Source organism: Procambarus clarkii, chromosome 68 (genome assembly GCF_040958095.1).
Source record: "Procambarus clarkii isolate CNS0578487 chromosome 68, FALCON_Pclarkii_2.0, whole genome shotgun sequence".
Lineage (NCBI taxonomy): Eukaryota > Metazoa > Arthropoda > Malacostraca > Decapoda > Cambaridae > Procambarus > Procambarus clarkii.
This window is the reverse complement of record NC_091217.1, coordinates 11,293,120-11,313,543: the sequence shown is the minus strand read 5'-3', so window position 1 is coordinate 11,313,543 and position 20,424 is coordinate 11,293,120. Positions and strand designations below refer to the sequence as shown.

General features: G+C 44.4%; 1 protein-coding gene across 7 annotated transcripts in view; it reads right to left on the bottom strand.

Moving 5' to 3' along the window:
• sei (seizure) overlaps positions 1–20,424 on the bottom strand; it is a 1,036,232-nt gene that overhangs the window by 107,320 nt on the left and 908,488 nt on the right. For 2 of the 7 annotated variants that reach the window (XM_069310832.1, XM_069310838.1), the window contains one exon: positions 4,818–4,943. The exons of the other annotated variants lie outside the window; for them this stretch is intronic. In XM_069310832.1, the coding sequence (XP_069166933.1) occupies positions 4,818–4,943 (126 nt within the window). The remainder of the gene's footprint in view (positions 1–4,817; positions 4,944–20,424) is intronic. 7 annotated transcript variants of the gene reach the window in all.

Here is a 20,424-nt window from a genome sequence, read left to right as displayed (position 1 = left end):
ACGCGTCTGTGATCAAATCTAGCAAGGGCTGAGGTTGGCGCTAAGGCACTGAACACTGATAAACCCTTAGACGAGGCTGGTGATGTCGCAACCAACACAAATCCCCCGGAAGCCGAACTCAGCGGTCGCAAGAGAGGCGGAAGGGATGTCCCCGAAGGAATCAGAACAGCCAATGAAGCCAACCCGACCCGGCGGATAGACCCTCAAGGCAAAGTTCAGGCTCCCGTACAAACTCTCGAGCAGCCTCCGCGTGACCCGGCAACCCCTCAAAGTCAGGAATGCCTTTGAAGTAGAGCCTCTGGGGGGGAAGACAAGGAAGCAGTCCAAGCGTCCCACACAAGACCCAGTCAAGACCAAACCTGAGAGGGAACCAGATGGGACTAATGGCAGTTTACCAGGAACCCAAACCCGGCGAGCTAGGAAAGGACCAGATCCCTAGTGAGCAGACATGCAGACTGGCTGGGAGCCCTTACCAGTCAGTCGTCAAGGATGGCCAGAACCCAAACACTTAACAGACGCCGACGAGTCACCACGACCTGGGTAAGGCGTTTGAAAACGCGAGGTGCCAGATTCAAGCCAAATGGAAGGCAAAGAAAGCGGTAACCCTGATGCCCCACAACAAAACCAGACCTCAACCAGTCAGTCCCTGAACCCCAGTTGAATTGGGACGTGCATATACATGTCCTTGAGGTCCAGGAGACACCATCCAAGTGCCCCATTCCAACAGAGGACGACCCTGGGAGAGAGTAGTCATCTGAAAGGAGAGGCAATAAACCCATGGGTTCAGATGGGACAAGTCCAGAATAAACCTGAGGTCCACGATCCCATTTTGGAACAGGAAACAGGTGGGAAACCCACCTGAAGGACGAGATTGTTTCGATCATGCCCAAGCAAACCCACTCCGAGATGATTTGATAGAGTGCAGGAGAAGAGGCCCACCCCGCCAACCCCGATTCCCGCGAAGGAGGATGGGCCACCCAATGCCACCACAGGCAGCACGAATTGGCCCAAAAAGTCCACAAATCATGGGTCCAGGCGTGAGCGAACAGGGTGAGCCTCCCGTCCCCCATCTCCCCACCAATGGGATGAACCGCAAAAGGGCCAATGTCCCTTACTAGAACCTAGGTGGTGCATGGATCGAGCACCGCGCCAACTAGAAACAGACAGTTCTGACGATCGCGCCAGCACTGAATCTGGCTGCACTGGCCTACCATGACAGGAGGAACCCCGAGCTCTTGCACGACCCCTCTGGGAAGGCCCCCCCCCCCCCCCCCGAGCCCCCCACCCCCACCCGAGAACCAGCAAGTCCGACATAGGACAACAACTAGACGAAAGTGCCTGCAGATACTGCACAACCTCAGACTCTGCAAACAGCACTGGACAAAAAGAGTGAAGACAACCTAAGGGCCAGGACCCAAGCGGATGCCAAGGAAGAAGCGAGCACCGCTTGCCAACATGCGAGACGGGTAGCAAAACACAGCGAAACTGCATCCCGCAGGATCGGCATGAACAGCTTCAACAATGCAGATGACGGACACATCGCCGAGGGCAATGCACCAGACCCAGAGGCGGCCCTAAGTGCCTCCACATCCTCTTCAAGGCAATCCAAAGACAGCTCGAGCAGGAAAAAAAACCCAAGGCCGAAGCCAACAGGCCACGCGCACACAAATCCTCCGCAACCAATGCAGCCGAAAGGGAAGAAACCTGCACATGAAGCTGCACCACACCAATCTCCCGTGGAAGGGCAGGGGCAAACAAGTATGCACCGAGATGCTCAAATTCACCTCCCCCCCCCCCCCCCCAGGAAAACCTGCAACACCGTATGAGCTTTCCGCCACTCAAGCGTGCGGGATCGACAGAATGCATGCCAAGCCTCCAATGAGAAGAGAAGGCTGTCTGCCAACCAGGAAGACTCCGAAACCTCATAATGAATCCGGTAAGGACATGATTCATACACAAAAGAATTCAGATCCATTACGAAGGCGTAATTTGGGTTGCGCAAGAGGTAAGCTGCAATGGCCTCCTGCGCCACAAACCTCTGGAGGCCAGGAGGCCTAAAACCTCTGGAAAGACGGAACCGATGAATCCACGGGATCACGGAACCGAAGCCAGGGAGGGCTAGATGCCAAATCCAATCGTACGAGGAGGGAGAATAAGAGAACCCCATTCCTTGTAACACCAAGCCCCGCTCCGAGGGTACAAAAATCCAAGAGGGGTCCAAAGGGGCCCAAGGCCTCCAAGTCAACCACTCCCCCATCCCGGAAACCTCATCCTGAGGACCTGGGGCTGAGCTGTTCTCCAAACCCTCCTGCCTCTAAAGAAAAGGCAGGAGCCACTGAAAAAGCAAGAACGAAGGGAGCCCACTGGTCAGACCCAGAAGCTTTAGCTGGAGGACCAGGCTTGAATGCCTCCACCGCCACCCCGGCAGGGAACTCCCCCAAAACTGCCCGAACCAACACCAACTAAACCTCCAACTCCGAAACCCTCAGATGCCTCTGGGCCGGAAGCCAGGGGGGAGGACCAGGATGCACAACAGAAGAGGAAGGACTACAGGGTGCAGACAGAACCAAAGCTGAGGCGACAAACATCCCCAAGTCCGGGTCCCTATAGCCAAAACGGGGCAGTCTCGGGGCATCAGGGGAAGCAACCAACCTCGCATAGTGCAGCAACCTGAACATAGCATGCAACGCTGAAGCTGCCTGCACACGCATATGATCATCAGTAGATTGGGTGAACTGCAGTACGTACAAGCAACAAAATTCCCACGACTCTGGGTTAAAAGTGTCACCGACCCAACAGGCAGCATGGTGGAGGCACAACCGGTGATTGTCACCCTAAGGCAAGGGGACAGCAACCTTCCATCTCATACTAAGCAAGAGGGGACGCAAGGGTCACATCCATTGGGCTACAGAGCCCCCCAAGGTTTCCCAAGGCCCTTTGTCATTTTATTCTGCAAAGGGAAGGAAGCCCAGGCAGGGTACTGCTAGCTGGTGCCCAAAACTAGCGAGCAAACTGCTAAAGCTGAACCTCTGGGATGTGTACACTTGCAGGCGCCTAGCGGGGGTCACCAAGTAACAATAGGGTCTGACTAACCAAGTGGCAGACCCCCCACCAGGCAACTGAAAGAAAAAGAAAAAGAAAAAGGAAAACCTCGCAAGAGGACAACATACCCAGAGCCGGCTGCTATGTGAGGTGATAACTAGCAGCACAGTACCCTGCGCCCCAACCAGTGATGAAAACTACCTCTGACCCATAGACAAACAGGGGAACACAAAAACACAAGCCGACTCCAAAGGCGGTCAATCACCGAGCAGCAAAAGACACAGCGGAGATAGATCCCAAGGCGACTTGTGGAAGGTGACCCCAAGCCCCAAGGGCAATACTTACAGGGCACCTAGGGAAGGAAACCCTAAGCGCATGCAGCCCACGTACTGAAGAAATTACTCCTGGCTCACACACCAACCATAGACACAGCACCATGCCACAACACAATTTTCTGGAGCCTAGCATGACTTTGCCAGTGTCATATAAGCCAAGAACTGAAGGGTGGGCAACCAGCGTGAAGGTCTGGGACTTTCCCTACCCCCTCCCAGGAAAGGGGGGGCTTGTGCAGACAGCGGTGCATCAACATGGTAACGCCATGCTAGTTCGCTTCTTTTCATTTAAGGAGTTCTGTCCACTTGTTTGGCTCTTTTTAGCACTGTTTTTACCAGAAAAGGGGTTTGTTTTGGGGCGCCTACCTTTCTGGGTGCCTGACCCGGTCGATGGTAAACATAGAATGCTTCCAACACAAGGGGGTTTCTATAGGCCATTGCTCCTCTTACCTCTCTGGGAGGGACAGGTTTTGGCTCGTGGTCCCTGGTAGGCCTAGAACTCCATGCACATCATTGATGCCAAAAATCTAATATATCTATATCAGCCTGGATAGCTCCAGAGAGCCGACGGGGTTCCCCCCAGAAAAAAAAAAGAGAGAGGGAGGCAGTAAAGAAGAGGCAGTAAGGAAAAGGTGGTAGTTGGGTAGTTGGGAGAATAAGGTGGAAAGAAACAGATGTCAGTAAGCATGAGAGGCAATAAGGACAGGTGGCAGTAAAGAGAAGAAGGCAGCAGTAGTAAGGATGTAGCAGCAATAAGGAGGTGGTGGTAGTAAAGAGATGGTAGTAGTAAGGAAGTGAACACAATAAGGTAGCAGCAGCAAGGAGATGGCTGCAATAAATCAAAAGTGGTAGTGGGTAAGAAGTAGAAAGGAGGTACTTGTAAGGAGGAGGTGCTAGTAAGGAGCTGGAAGTAGAGAAGAGGTGGCAATAAGGAACAGGTGAAAATAAAGAGAAGGTGGCAGCAATAGGGAGGTTGTGGCTGCACTAGGAAGAAGGTGACAGTGTGGAAGAGGTGGCAGTGTGGAAGAGGTGGCAGTGTGGAAGAGGTGGCAGTGTGGAAGAGGTGGCAGTGTGGAAGAGGTGGCAATGTGGAAGATATGGTAGCATTATGGAAGACGTGGCAATATTAAAGAGGTGCCAGTATGAAGGTGGCATTAAGGAATAGATGGCAGTGAGGCAGAGGTGAAGAGGAAGTGGCAATAGGGAGGAGGTAACAGAGGAAAGGAGGTAGGAGTGGGATTTGAGTAGAGAAACCAGTAAACACTGAGGGAAGAGCAGGCAGCACAGGGGAAAGAATAATGATAAATGAGGTGATTATGGGGTAGAAGCATACAGAGGGAAAGGAACTTACAAAGGAGAGGAACTACCACAAGGTAATGGATATCACTCTAGGAAAGAGCTAGCCCTGAGGAGTTAGCATTGGGGAAGGAGTTTAGGACTTACTAGGGGCTGCATTTGTGAGGAGTGGGGCATCCTCTTTTCCGTGGGGCCCCGGAGAGGAACATCTGGACGCTGACCTTGATTCTCGTCCTCCAACACCCAACGCCGAGGTCATACTTGAGAGGGCTCCTGAGGGACATAAGACCTCATTGTGGGCGTTGGGGGGTGAGGGAGCAGGAGAGCGGGTCTGGGGAATGGCTTAGTATGTGATATGGGATTTTCAAACCCTACTCAAAAAGGGTGCACCGGAACTTTTGACGAAGTAGTAATTTAATGGAATACTACAAGGTTCTATTATCATTTTGGAAACTTAAGCAGCAAATAAGGAACTTGCCTTGTAAAATAAGAGTCTATTTATGTCCAAATTAGATCTATGTTTAAAATTTATTCTTTTATACTGATTAGCATTTTCAAGATTTAGATTTTCTGGTAATGTTTTAATTATTGCCTCAAGAATATTCCAGACTTGTGCTTAACTGTAACTGATAAAATCACTATGCTTTATATTTAGTGATCATTTGTGTATAATATCTTCTCTTCAAAATATGCAAAATAAATGTAGTGATTAAAAAATGTAATTAATATAATCATGTTATCAAACAAGTACACATAGGCAGGTTTCAACAGGCAGTGGCCTATCCTTCATTTCTAGTGCCTTCCTTAATTTCTAATGCCTTTGACAGTAATCAAAACATAATACAGTATTTGGATTGACTATCTGTGTGGCTTCATAAATCATCCCAGTTTAACTGATCCACTCATGATCGTGTACTTTCTAAATATGGATACACTTAATATTTTTGTACTTTAAAAATGCATTCATTATTATTACCAAATCAAATTCAGTGACAGAGAAAAATAAATGTGAAACAATATTAAATTGTGTTTTCTATTGGTTAGTAAGTACAACACTAATGCAATAAGTTGAATCAAATTATATGTCAGGCCCAGCTGTTAAGTCCAAAAAGACTTCAAGCTCTTCCACTGCCTTGAGGTAACAGTTTAATGATGTGTATGCTTATCTCTTATCTCATGCATTATCATTCTTTCGGTAGCACCATGCATCATGCAATGAGTTTGGCCCCTTTTTTATTATTTGTTCCTTAATTTGTTCAGTTCTACAGAATACAGAGTAAAGGGATATAAAAGGAGTTGCTTCCAAGGAGAGAAGGTTGGAGAGAATCTAATGAGAATATACACACATAAAAACTCATTCCCCTTTGGCTAACATCACAACATTTATTTTATTTTATTTTATGTACAGCATTATACAAATTCAAAACTAATGTTTGAAACTAAACCTTATACAACAATATTTTGATGTACCAGAGAGGAATGTTATTTTCTAAAAGAAAGAAGTAAGAGGTGAAGACAGTAATGGTGGTAGTGTTGATGGATGGTTAGAAACTGGTTACTGCACACTACGAGGATAATATTGTAGCTTATTTGCAGATTATGTGAATGATTAAACTTTACACTTGTGATACTTAAGAGTGCAATATTCATTACTGCACCACAAATAAATATCAAATAATACTTTAATGTTTCCTACGAACTTAAAACCAGCAAAAACATGCCAAAATTTAAAATTTTTATTATGAAATAGATTTTAAGAAAAACTTACAAGCTAATATAGCAATTACCTAAAGCCAACAAATTCATCACACTTTAGCATTCATCATTCACCTTTTCCTCATTAAAATTAAATGATCAAAGCTGAAAGAAATGCACAAATTCATTCATACAATCTGACATGGGTTAAATATTTAGCAGCCATTCTATTAGAAATATCAATATAAACTTGAAACGAAGGCATCAGACTCTACAGCCTAAATGAATTCAATGAAATCAAATATATGTAAAAGTTCCTAAAAAATATAATTTCTAAATATTAGTATAAATATGTCCAGCTTTGCTTTCCCCACTAACCATATATTACTCTCACATGTTGAAGCTAAAACTATATTTTCAAGAAACCTTTCAAGAAATTTGTGATAAACAAAAAGGATAATACGAAAGTTAATACTGGAATGTGCTGTCAACTTCTCGTTACGTTCGTAACAAGCAACCAACTTAGCCATCCAAAATGCTCAAATACAAACTGACGAAATTTTCTGAAAATTGTACATACTGTACTGTTATTTGATTAGGCGACTGAAGAAGACTATAAGCCTTTAAATAATATTATTGGCTCAATAGTAGCAGCAAGCTTAATTTTTCAGCAGAAGGAATACTGCTGTACTAATTCTTCTAGCACATGGAAATAACCTCAATAAGAATAAAAAAAAAATTTGACTGTGATGAGAGTTTACCAACAGTTTTTATAGTTGTTATAATAAGGAGTGATTTATGAAAACAGTGATACCATAATGCCTTAGCTTATCAGCATCTTTTATTTTGTATTTTCTAGGCAATGTTTTATTTAAACAAATAAAATGTTTAATTGCAGCATTAAAAAAACACCAATGAATGTAATGAAATGCCTGTTTCTGTTGTGACTTTGATGGCTCCATGGTGCTTGATACTTGGCAAGCTACACCCAATTCAATCTAGACCTGACTCTTACAAATCACATAAGCCTACCAGGGACCAGTTGCCAAAACCTGACCCTCCTCAAAGGAGGTGCAAGGAGTAGGGGATTACAGATCACACTAGCTAAGAAAAGGCTACCAAAAGAGGGGAAGGGGGCAAGTTAAGAGAGATGGCAGCAAGCTATATAAATCATAGAAAATGGGAAACGAAACCCCAAGAAACTCATGAACCACTTGGTGGTGAAGGAATTTTAATGTTAGTTCCACCAGCACACCATCATGGGATACAAGCCTTCCTCCCTGAACCACCAACCATATCACTTTAGTCCTCTATTTCGAAAAGCAGAAAACCAAAGGCCCTGACCTGGGGAAGGGTATAGTCCCAAGAAGCCACCAAGGACCCACCAGAAAGAGTTATTTAAATTCAATATTAGCTTTCTGGGAGGGCTTCTGTAATTACCTAATTGTAGTTACAGGATGAGAGCTACGCTCGTGGTGTCCTATCTTCCCAGCACTCTGTCATATACCGCTTTGAAATTACTGACGATTTTGGCCTCCACCACCTTCTCACCTAACGTGTTCAAACCATCTACCACTCTGTTTGCCAAAGTGAATTTTCCTATATTTCTTTGGCAGCTTTGTTTAGTTAGTTTATATCTATGACCTCTTGTTCTTGAAGTTCCAGGTCTCGGGAATTCTTCGCTATCAATTTTATCAATTCCTGTTACTATTTTGAACATAGTGATCATATCGCCTCTTTTTTTTCTATCCTCTAGTTTTGGCATATGTAATACATCAAACCTCTCCTCGTAGCTCTTTTGTCCATCAGTTCTGGAAGCCATTTAGTTGCATGTCTTTGCCTCTTTTCCAGTTTGTTGATGTGCTTCTTAAGATATGGGCACCATACAACTGCATAATCCAGCTTTGGGCTAACAAAAGTCATAAACAATTTCTTTAGGATTTTGCCATCCATGTATTTAAAAGCAATTCTGAAGTTAGAAAGTGTAGCATAAGCTCCTTGCACAATGTTCTTTATGTGGTTCTGAGGTGATAGTTTTCTATCTGGAACCCACCCCTAGATCTCTCTATGAGAATTCTTTAAAGATTTCTCAGATAATTTATAGGCTGTGGGGTCTATGTCTCCAATTCCACATTTCATAACATGGCATTTATTCACATTAAATTCCATTTGCCAAGTGGTGCTCCATACACTTATTTTGTCCAGGTCTCCTTGAAGGGCAAGACAATGATTTAAGTTTCTTATCTTCCTTATTATTTTAGTATCATCAGCAAACATGTTCATATAATTCTGTATCCCATCTGGTAGTGTGTTTATGTAGACAATGAACATTATCAGTGCAAGAACTGAACCCAGTGGTACTCCACTCGTGAGATTTCTCCAGTCCAAAACATTGCCTCTGATTACCGCTCTCATTTTTCTGTCAGAACATTTTTCAACCATGTTAGAAGCTTACCTGTCACTCCTCCAATATGTTCCAGTTTCCAGAACAACCTCTTATGTGGAACTCTGTCGAAAGCCTTTTTTTAGGTCCAGATAGATGCAGTCAACCCAACCAACTTTTTTCTGTAAAATCTCTGTGGCTTGATCATAGAAACTGAGTAAATTCGTTACACAGGATCTTCCAGATCGAAAACCATACTGTTTGTCTGATATTATATAGTTTTGCCCTGGTGTTTGACCCATTTGGTTTTAATTATTTTTTCAAATATTTTGACTGTTACACTTGTCAATGATACAGGTCTATAATTGAGGGGTCTTCCCTGCCGCCACTTTTGAAGACTGGAACTATGTTAGCTTTTTTCCACACATCTGCTAGGACTCCTGTACAGAGGAATGCCTGAAAAATTAATTGAAGTTGAATGCTGAGCTGAGGTGCACTCTCTCTCAGAACCCATGGTGAAACTCCATCTGGACCAACTGCTTTGTTCTTTCTTAGCTCCTTGAGAATTTTTTTAAACTTTGTCTCTAGACACCTCTATGTGCTCTATGTTGTTCTCTGGAATTATTATTGTGTCTGGTTCTCTGAAAATTTCATTTTGTACAAACACACTGTGGAACTTTTTGTTTAATATCTCTCTCATTTCTTTTCATTTTCTGAGAATGTTTCTCATTTTCAACCTCTAAATATTATCCTTTGTCTGCAATTATTTGTTGTTGAATCTATGGAATAGTCCTGGGTCTGTTTTACATTGGTCCGCTATCCCCTTTCTCAAAATTTATTTCTGCCTCTCTCCTCACTGCCATGTAGTTGTTTGTCACATATTTGTATTGCTGGTTGTTTGGGGGTTTGGCCTGGTGGGTTTTTCATGCTATTTTACCATGGAGAAAAAACTAAACCCAAACACTAAATGTAGTGAAATGTTTTTTTCTGGGTGAGCCCCAGTGGCTCCCTAAGGTATCTTGCTAAGATTGCTCCATAATAAAAGGTTACAAAGGTCACATTAGTTCTGTTTGGCTGACTAAGGACCATGGCCAAAAAATGCCCCCCCCCCCCATAGAGGTGCAAAATGCAGGTGACAGTCCTCCACCCTACCAGAAAAAAACTCTAGAAATTCAGCAAAACTTTACAGACAACTGGTTGACAACTGACAACAAGGTTCGAGGCCTTGTTTTCACAGAAAACAAGGCCTCGAACTTGCCAAATAACTTCAAAAATGATTCATACAAAACAAGAGATTCACTCAAACTAGCTGGAAACTATTTACCTGAATTTACCTGAAAGCCACCAACACACTAGTGTCCTCAATGACGACAGGAAGCTGGCAGCTTCTCAAACATCCCCCCCATTTGTCCTGATGATTTTTTCAAGCTGGATTTTAATGTTCAGCACAGTTTCTACATTTACAGCTTTGCCATGTAGGCAATTCAATGGGTTTATAACCCTGTGGGTGAAAAAGCATCAGCTTTTTTCAGTCCTCCACTGTGGCTTGTTGAGCTTGAAGCAACTCTTCCTTCTTTGCATTACATCTGACCTTTTGAAGAAGTTGTCTGGATGAACATCCTTCAAACTGGTCAGTATTTTGAATGTTTCAATGAAATCAGTCCTGTGTCTAGGGCTGATAAATACTGTACTAAAGGAACTGTATTATAACCTATAGTACAGTAGGTACTATAGGTTGGAGAAGACCATGGCCAAAGCAGCATACAGTGGCACCTTGACTTACGATTGCCCCGACTTACAATAATTTCGAGTTACGATATAAATTTGATCGGAAAATGCGACTCGACTTACGATAGTGTCGTCGACTAACGATATATGTTGGTACACGTTTGGGTCGACCAGCGCATGGTTCCCGGTCGCGCAGGCCAACCTGCTTCAGTTTACTAGAGCCGCTCGCTTAGTGATGATCACTCTTAAAAGAAATTCTATTTTGTTGGTGATTTTTTGCTTTTTGAACATAATATTGATTATTATACATCATGCCATGGGTCCCAAGAAAGTCAGTGGTAAAGTTCAACATATGAAAACACATGTAAGGATGACCATAGAGAAAAAACAAGAGATCATTTGTAAATATGAAGATGGTGTGCGGGTTGCACAACTAGTTAGCCAGTTGAACAGTTATTATTAATTTTGATCCACAGCAAGAAGTTAGCGGGTAATAGCTTTTCAGAGGCCATCATTTGTGAAAAAGCAAGGAAATTACATGAAGACCTTTTAACTCTTGGGCCGCTAAGGGTCATAATGGTGTTGAATAGACCACACACTAGAAGGTGAAGGGCTTCACCTTCACCCCCCCCCCCCCATCATCACCGTCATAATGGCTTCAACACCCACAGGCACAACAACAAAACAAAAAATTCTTTCGTCTTATAAAAGTGTTCATTTGCATTCCCTGATCACGGAAAAAATAACAAAAATTGTAGGTGGCCTATTTTGGCCACAATCCGGTTGGGAAGTGAGGAAAAAAAAAAAAAGAGGCGTTGACAAAGCAGTCGCTAGACAAGGTTTGCTCCGCCCGAACTGTCAGGCGGCAGTTGCCACAAAGATATTATTACCTAATTATTTCAATGTCTCTTGATTTTTTCTTAGTTTTTTTTTTGCAATAATATTATTCAATAGTGTGTAGGGAAAAGACCCGCATAATAGAGAAAAATATAGAAAAATACTGTATTACACGAAACTGTTTTCAAAATTTTTTTTGGCCTGCTGGCTTCAGTCTTGCGGGTCTTTTCCCTATTTTAATCCTACAACCAGAGCAAGTGCCAACAAAAACACAACTTTAACTCCTGCACTACATCCTCTTTTCTGGGAAGCCCTGTTGGCTTCCTGAAGCTCCTGAATCACTGATTAAGTCCCAAACTACCTAGTTTTATCAGTTGCGGAGTTCTTTTTACCTACTGGGACCCATGAGCCAGAACATGGTCAACCCTCACAGAGGTGCAAGGAGCAATGGCCTATGATCACTTTACATTTAAAGGATATCATCTTTGCCATCAACAAGGAAAGCATCCAGAAAGATAGGTGAATCAAAACAAACTACTGCCTTGTTTAAAAAACGTGACCAAAGCCCCCAAAATGCAAAAGAACTCCCCCAAAAGAAATGTGAAGCTTTTGAAGTGTGAAGTGAAGTGAAGCTTCACTTAGTGAAGCTAGCCTCTACTAGTTAACTCCACCTTTTCCCCCTCACTAAGGGGAGGGGTGGGGGAGCTGGCCCGACCTGCAGCTTTAGTTCTTTACTGATGTGCTTACCTAGTAGTTGCATTGCTCTGGCTCCTCTTTCTTGCCTAATCGGCGGTGTTTTACACACAAGTGTGCATGAGTCAGAGATTAGAATATACTGGAGACAAGCTCAGAGGTTTCCTTCCCTCTGCAATCTGTGAGTGTTACCCTTGCACGGCTAGGATTTTCTTCCCTGTAGCATTCAGGACATGCTCCCATAGAGGGCCCTCTTCACTTGGGGTGGTCCTCACCCTTCAGGTAAACTGTGGGGGAGGGGGCTTGTGCTTTCTGTCTTGCCTGGGGTTTGGGGGTGTTTTTGGTTGGTGGAGCACACTAAGATTAGTACAGCCTGCACTTTCCACAAGCTGCTTTTGGGTGCATCAATGTTTCTCCCAGATTACTCATTCTCAGCGGTCAAGTCTTGGGGGTTTTCTTTGAAACTTTTCTTTTTGCTATTTTGTTGTTTTGCTTCTGGGGTCTTGCCTTTTGCTATACTGTATTAGGCCAGCCTAGAGTGTGTGTGGTGGAACCCCCTTGCTGCTCCCTTAACTTTTCCTTAAGCTTCGGGTGGTCTGTTTTCTTGCATTGACAGGGTTTACCAGCATTGCAGACCCAAGTGCCTGGGCTTCCTGCAGAACTCATTCACACTGCAGGCCCTGGAAAACCCCTGCAGGCTTCAGAGTATCATGGACCTTGCCAGAAAAATCCCACAGACTCAGACACTTGTTGCCACATATCTTTCAGGTAGCTATCCAAATTCTCTTCTCCTTTCACCAGTCAGCCCAACAGATGTTGTGTCCATCATTCACTCACTAAAAACCAAAGCTGGGAAAATTAGATGGTATTCAAGAGTGCCTCCCATGCCCTGGCGCCACCCATAGGTCTGCTGTTCAACAATTCTCTAGAGAGCCATATCTTTCCTGATATCCTTAACCAATGTGCTGCGCCAACCGAGAAAACACCTTTTTAATATTTCGTACCCATTCAAAACGTGCATGTGGTAGGTTGTGTACAAAATGCACTCTTCGGACCTCCAGTGAGAGACAGCCATCTTGAAAAAAATTCCCAGAATGTCCTAGGGCTCAGTTTCGAGTGAGCCACCATGGGTGGTGCACGCGCCTCTGACTCCCAAACGCCTGTCCAATACTGCATTGAAAGATCGCTCTCTGTCGGTGAAATTTAGACCTTATTCTTGCAAGAACATAAGGGTCATGATATTGATGAAGCTAGGCACAATAAGAACCTAACACAAGGGTCGGATGCTAGTGGTACAGCACCAATGAGGATGATATATCAAGCTTATCCGTAAGTAGCCGAGCGCCACCCATTCTCATCCACGTTATCTTCAACTATTATTGATGATACATAGATGAATAATTTTCTGGGTTCAGTGATGATGCATCTGATACAAGTAACATAAATGAACAATGTTTACAGCTTCCACGGTGGTGTTTTCCATAGATCTTTTCAAGAATAGCTGAATCTCTTCCAGAAATGACTGAATCTCTTCCAGAATGGCTGAATCTCTTCCAGAATGGCTGAATCTCTTCCAGAATACCATACAAAACAATCTTTTCAAGACTACCTTACAAATTGATCTTTTCTTAAAATCTTTTCAAGACTATCTTACACTTCACAAGCTTGGCTACATATTACCTACAGGTACTAAAGCCAAGGGTGTATGTGAGTGTCTTGTTTGCAAGCACACAGAATGAAGAAACAGGAAGCAAAAATCTTTTTGTACCTGGTGCATCGAGAGCAAAGTCGCACTGTGTACCATGGACTGCTTCATTGATTATCACTCACTTCCGAAGTACTGTGTACAGTAATACAGTGTGTGACTGTATAGTGTGAAACTATACATATTGTAATTTTAGTGAAATTTTTATTAAGTAATATTGCGACATTAAACATTTATTGTGGATACAATACTGACATGTATCACAGTTCCATGGAACATTATGAACGTTCTACTAAATATATATTGTAAAGGACACAAATGTGCATCATATACGTTGAAAATAAAAATAAAACTGCATTGAAAATACATAGAACAAATAACTGAAAACATATTTGTGGCAACTCGTGGTGCTTGACTGGCCTGTGCGACTGCCTCTGGGAGCTTAATGCACAGGCGCGCACACACAATGATGACCTCACACGCCACCTTCTCCACGTCCCCACAGCCAAAGTAAGTGAATTTTTTTACTTTTTTTTTTTACATGTACATGTTGTGGGAAGGGAATTTATCATTTTACAAAGATCAAATAATTTTTGCAAACACTTAATTTTTGGCACACAGGTGGAATGTCCCAATAAACAAAGTGCATCACAGTGGTTAAAAAAGCATGAGTAACTCTAGTTCATAAAGGAGGCAATTTGGCAGACATAAACAATTACAGACCAATATCAAATCTACCTTGTTATGAAAAATATTTGAAAAAATTATTTACAAACAGCTCTACTTCTATTTTGTAAAATTCAACATACTAAGTCCCTGTCAGTTTGGCTTCCACTTCCAAAAGTGTACTAACGATGCGATTATTAGTCTGCTTGATATAATCTTCTCAACCCTTGACAAAAATGAGTTTCCAGTGGGACTCTTCATTGACCCAAGAAAGGCCTTTGATACTGTTAACCATAACTACCTCTTACCTAACCTCTGCCATTATGGTATCCAAGGCCTTCCCCTGAACTATATCCAATCCTTGTGACAGACACCAATATGTAGCCATCAATGATATAACTTCTCCCACTCTACCATTAATCGTAGTGTAACACGGGATGGATATCGGCTCTCTCTTGTCCTTTACCCCGCCCATAATTAACTTAAACTTAATTCCAAGACTCCAGAGGTAACTCTCAGCTGAGTCCCACGCCACGTGGTCTTAACCACTCGATCGGCTAAGAATCTACAGACACGTGACGTCGTACTAGGCTTGCTAGCCAACTCAAGGGATCTCTTTATGCCGCCACCACCAGACCAGTAACCAAAGCTGTCAATTAATCAGGGGTCTGGACCAATTAATCAATCATTTAACCCTTGGGGCTTAATCCCCAAATTACTTGGAAAAGGGGGATGAATTTACGTTAAGTGTGGGAATTACTCAAACAAAACAAATGGGTATATTTGGGAGTTAAGATAGCAAACTTGCTTTTAGTATTCAGACTGATTCATTCCAATAACCCAGATTCGTAGAGACCACGGCCAGGACAATAAGTACATAATATCATTGATGGAGATACTAAAAAATACGAACGAGGAAATCTTAACAGCGTTTATTATTAAAAGCTAAGAAATATAAGATAATAAGAATCACTCCCTAAGCTATCACTCCCTAATTTGAAACTAGAAAAAAAGAGGCAACAACATGAACTGTCACTGTACAAATTTTAAAGCAGCTTTTACCTTAATCTAAGGAGACCAGCCGATGGTGTTCTGATCTCGGGAGGCAAGATGGAGAACCTCTTCAACTGCTGTTCCAAACCACACTGTCCAACTTGTTCTCAGCTAAGGACTGACCTAAGCTAGTAAGTATTACTCCGCCAGGTTTATCAATTTACCAAGCAGGGTTTAACTTGAACAAACTAATCCTAATTACTGGCAAATCCCATATGGTTGAATTATCATTTAAGGGGTGGTAATTAAATTAGACATCTTGGCAAAAGCTATATCCAATAGCAATATTTACTAGAGATCTGAATTTTGTACTTTGTGAATTAAATAATATGGAGGGTTTTGGTGACCCCTGAACCCAGGGTGGTCAAGATTGTCATGCTTCTGAAACTAGTCCCCTCCCTATTGACATCACTGTAGGCGTCTTACTCATTATTCCAACAATTGAGAAATCTCTAGATACTTGAGCAGGTATATTATTGAATACAATATTAATGAAAACTTGAATTTCTCTAAATTACTTAATTTAACAAGGGATGGAGTCTTGGAAGTAGAAGGGGGTGAGATGAGCCTTTACTGTCGGCTACCTGACCTAGGTCGATGTTGCCACATCTGCCAGTAAACTGATCATGAACTAAGGAGATTTGATTCTTCACTCATACGTGATAACTTAATTACATACTTGCCAACAGGAGTTATTAATTACAATTTCTTTAATACCTGAATTACTCAAAGTGATACTTTAAAACCAAGGGGAGCTGGCGACCCTGTTTCTGCATGCCTGTTCTAATCCCCGAGGGGGTGACCTTCCCACTCCAAAGTCAGGTAGACTACCCTCTTACTCCACTTTCAAGACCACGCGATCCCCATATCTCCGACTGAGAATATATACTGAATAATTTCTTACAACAAACCTAGTTTGTTACAGTAGGAGTGCCACAGGGCAGCATCCTAGAACCTCTCTTGTTTTTATATACATCAATGATCTACCTACTGTCTCTTAACATTCTTAAACCTATATTATTTGCTGATGATATTACCCTCATCTACTCAGACTCCAACCCACACACACATACTATAAGAGGCCAAACCACCAAACTTACCAGCGATACAAAGATGAAAGAAACAACTACACGGCAGCGAGGAGAGAGGCAGAAAATAATTTTGAAAAAAGGGATAACGGACAAATATAAAACAGAACCATGCCTATTCTATAATTTATAAACAACAAATTGCTGGTGAAGGATAATATTCAGAGATTGAAAATGAAAAACTGATTAACAGAAAATGAAAAGGAAATGTGTGAAACATTAAACAAAATGTTCCAAAGTGTGTTTGTACAAAATTAAATCTTCAGGGAACTAGACACTAAGAATTCCTGAGAGCAACATATAACACAGAGTATCTAGAGGAGAAATGGAAAAAAATGCTCAAGGAGCTAAGTAAGAACAAAGCAATTGGCTCAGATGGAGTATCACCATGGGTTCTGAGAGAATGTACACCCAAACTCAGCATTTCACTTTAACTGATTTTTCAGACATCTCTATGTATAGGAGTCTTAGCAGATGTGTGGAAAAAGGTTATAATAGTTCCAATCAACAAAAGTAGCGGCAGGTAAGACCCCCTCAATTACAGATTTGTATCGTTGACTAGTGTAATAGTCAAAATATTGGAAAAATAATTAAAATTAAATGGGTAGAACACCTGGAGAAAAACGATATAATATCAGACTGTCAGTATGGTTTTCGATAATTCATTTTCCTGTGTAATGAATTTACTCAAGTTTCTATGATAGGGCCAAAGAGATTTTAACGGAATGATTTGGTTGAGTTGACTGCATCTATCTGAACCTAAAAAAGGCTTTCGACATAGTTCCACATAAGAAGTTGTTCTGGAAACTGGAACATATTGGAGGGGTGACAGGTAGGCTTCTAACATGGAAGAAAAATTTTCTGATAGAAAAATGAGGGCAGTAATCAGAGGAAGTGTATCAGACTGGGGAAATGTCAATTAGAGTACCACAGGGTTCAGTTCTTGCACTGGCAATGTTCATTGTCCACATAAACAATCTACCAGATGGAATACAGAATTATATGAACATGTTTGCTGATGATGCTAAGATAATAGGGAAGATCAGTAACTTAAATGATTGTCATGCCCTTAAAGAAAACCTGGACAAAATAAGTATATGGAGCACTAGTTGGCAAACAGAATTTAATGTAAATATATGCCATGTTATAGAATGTGGAATAGGAGAACATAGACCCCACACAACCTATATATTATGTGAGAAATCTTTAACCCTAGTGTTATTTGACCTAAGGGCTATTTGGCTATTGTCACCCACAGGTGCATAACAAAAAAACCAGCGTTGAATGTAATGAAACGCCATTTTCTGGGTGAGACCCGGAGGCTCCCCGGAGCTTTACCGGCTGATATGCTAATGTCAGACTTTGGCATCAGTCATGTGTATGGAGTTCTAGGGCCTACCGGGGACCACGAGCCAGAACCTGGCCCCCTCAGAGAGGCAAGGGGAGCAATGGCCTATAGAAACCCCCGTGTGGTTGGAAGCATTCTATGTCTGCCATCGACCGGGTCAAGCATCCAGAAAGGTAAGCATTCCAAAACAAACCCCTATTCTGGTGAAAATTGCTACCTAAGCCGAACTAGTGAATAGAACTCTTCAACAGAAAACACGGAAACTAGTATGACGTCATACGTCACCGCGCCGCTGTCTGCGCAGCTCCCCCCTCCCCGGGAGGGGGAAGGGGGAGCCCCAGACCTCCCACGCCGGCTATCCACCCATCAGTTCTGAGGCTGGATGTCAAAACACGCGAAAAACGCCGACCGGAGGGAGGGAGGGTTGCCGGGGAGCCTCCGGGTCTCACCCAGAAAATGGCGTTTCATTACATTCAACGCTGGTTTTCTGGGGGGAGCCCCGTCGGCTCCCCGGAGCTAACTACCCACAGAGGAAGGTCAAAGGGACAAAACCGGGAGGCGGACACCACGCACCCCCCAAGGAGGCGAGACAACCGGCAGCAAACGCCAACCCAAGGCGCCACAGCCCCGAAAATCCCGGGAACAACACGAGAACCACGAGCAGCAAGGCCCCTGCACGAACACCAAAAATCCATGCCCGAAAGACTGCAAGGCCACGTCGCCCAGACGGCAGCGAGAGCAGCGAAGCCACGAACGCCACAGGCATGAGGGAAGAACACAGGCAGCTTAGCCGCAAGAACACGGCTGACCACCCGGGACACCATCACCCGCGAACCGGGAAGAACAGAACCGGATCAACGCAAAACGCGCTCCGGACCCAAACGCCGTGGCACGCAAACAACAGCAGAGGGCCGCCACTGAACACAAAAACGACACACCCCCGGCCCGACCAACAAAGCACCAACAAACCCTGGACCCCTCCAGAATGCAGCAGCCCCACCCCGCGCCAGAAAAGATGGAGACTGCTGCCATCAAACAACCAAAACGCTAAAACCGAAGGAGCAAGAAAACACAGCGAACCGACCCCCAGAGGCAAAGGCCCAAAGGAAAGAGCCGACGAAAAAACACACCGGAACCGAAGGGGCACTACCAACCGAGGAGAAGACAGAGCACGCTGACCAGAGACCAGGATGGTGCAAGCGGCGCACGAACAGGCCGGAGGTGAAATGACGCACAAGACAGCTGACTAACGGTGCAGAAGCAACACCAAGACCGAAAGCAAGCTGAAGCGGCTCCGCCTGCGCCGCACGAAAAGAGGCGACAGTATGTGGCAAGACGACGGCCCCCAACCCCCACTAGAAAACCAAGCCGAGAGTAAACCAAGCCAACAAGAAGGACCCACCGAAGAAGGGACAGGAAAAGGAAGGACCGCCAAAATACCCCATACTGCCGCCAAGAAGCACGCAGGTGGGACACCTACCACGAAGCCACCCGACCACCAACCGGAGGCGAGACCACGAGGCAGAACATAAGCAGCCCCGACAAGGCCCCCCCGAGCCCAGGAAAAAGGCGGAGCCGCGAGAAGATCTCGGGCGCGACCACCGAAACCCAGGCGGCACAAGGAGATGGAACGTCTGCCGAACAGAAAAACTCCGAAGCATGCAAGCCCGCCAGGAGTTCAGAAACGACGGGTCCGACGCGAGACATCGCAAGAACCCCCCCAAAAAAAATAAAACAACAACAACAACCGGCAGGGCAAGCTAGGAAAACCAAAGAAGGCGGAAGGGTCGCCGCCAGAACAGGACCCGAACCAAGGGGCCCGAACAACTGCAACAGACCGAAACAAAGAAGCACATCACAGGACACAGGCTGACCAACGCCTAAGAACACACGCAGAACATTCCTGCTGCAGAAGAGGCAGGAAGAAAGAGCAGAAGCACAAAAAAAAAAAACCAGGAGAACAACCAGGGGTGGACAATCAGGCAGGGACAAAAACCCCACGCAATCCCCAGGCACAAAACGGCAGCAAAGCGCCACTCCACAACCGGACACAGGAACAAGGACACGCCACCGTGAAACACGGTACCAATGCTCACGTGCAGCAGCAGCAGCAACAGGCACCACTGCAACATGCAACATGTAAATAGCAACTCCCCTCTGCAAAGGCAGAGAACGGAGCAGGCAGACCCCAGACAGGGCCAACGGAGACACGACAAAACCCTGCAGGCCCAGAAACCTGCACCAGGCGACCGACGGCGGAGAAACCCCGCTCGATACCTGCTGGATGAGGTACTGGGAGCTCTTTTACACCTCAAGCCCGGCCCAAGGTCAGGCCAGACCGGCCAGAGGATGGCCCACCAGGCAGCTGCTAGGAGCAGTCCACCGGCCCACATACCCCCACAACCAGGACGGGCCGGAACTGCCATACGAAAACAGGCCAGTGCGCCCTGGAAGTCCACGGACGAACCAGCAAGAAGGCTTATGCTCGCAAGTAGGTCGTGTAACAAGCACAGACCACTGATGGTAATACAGTGTTCCCCAAAAGTGCCAATAGCACC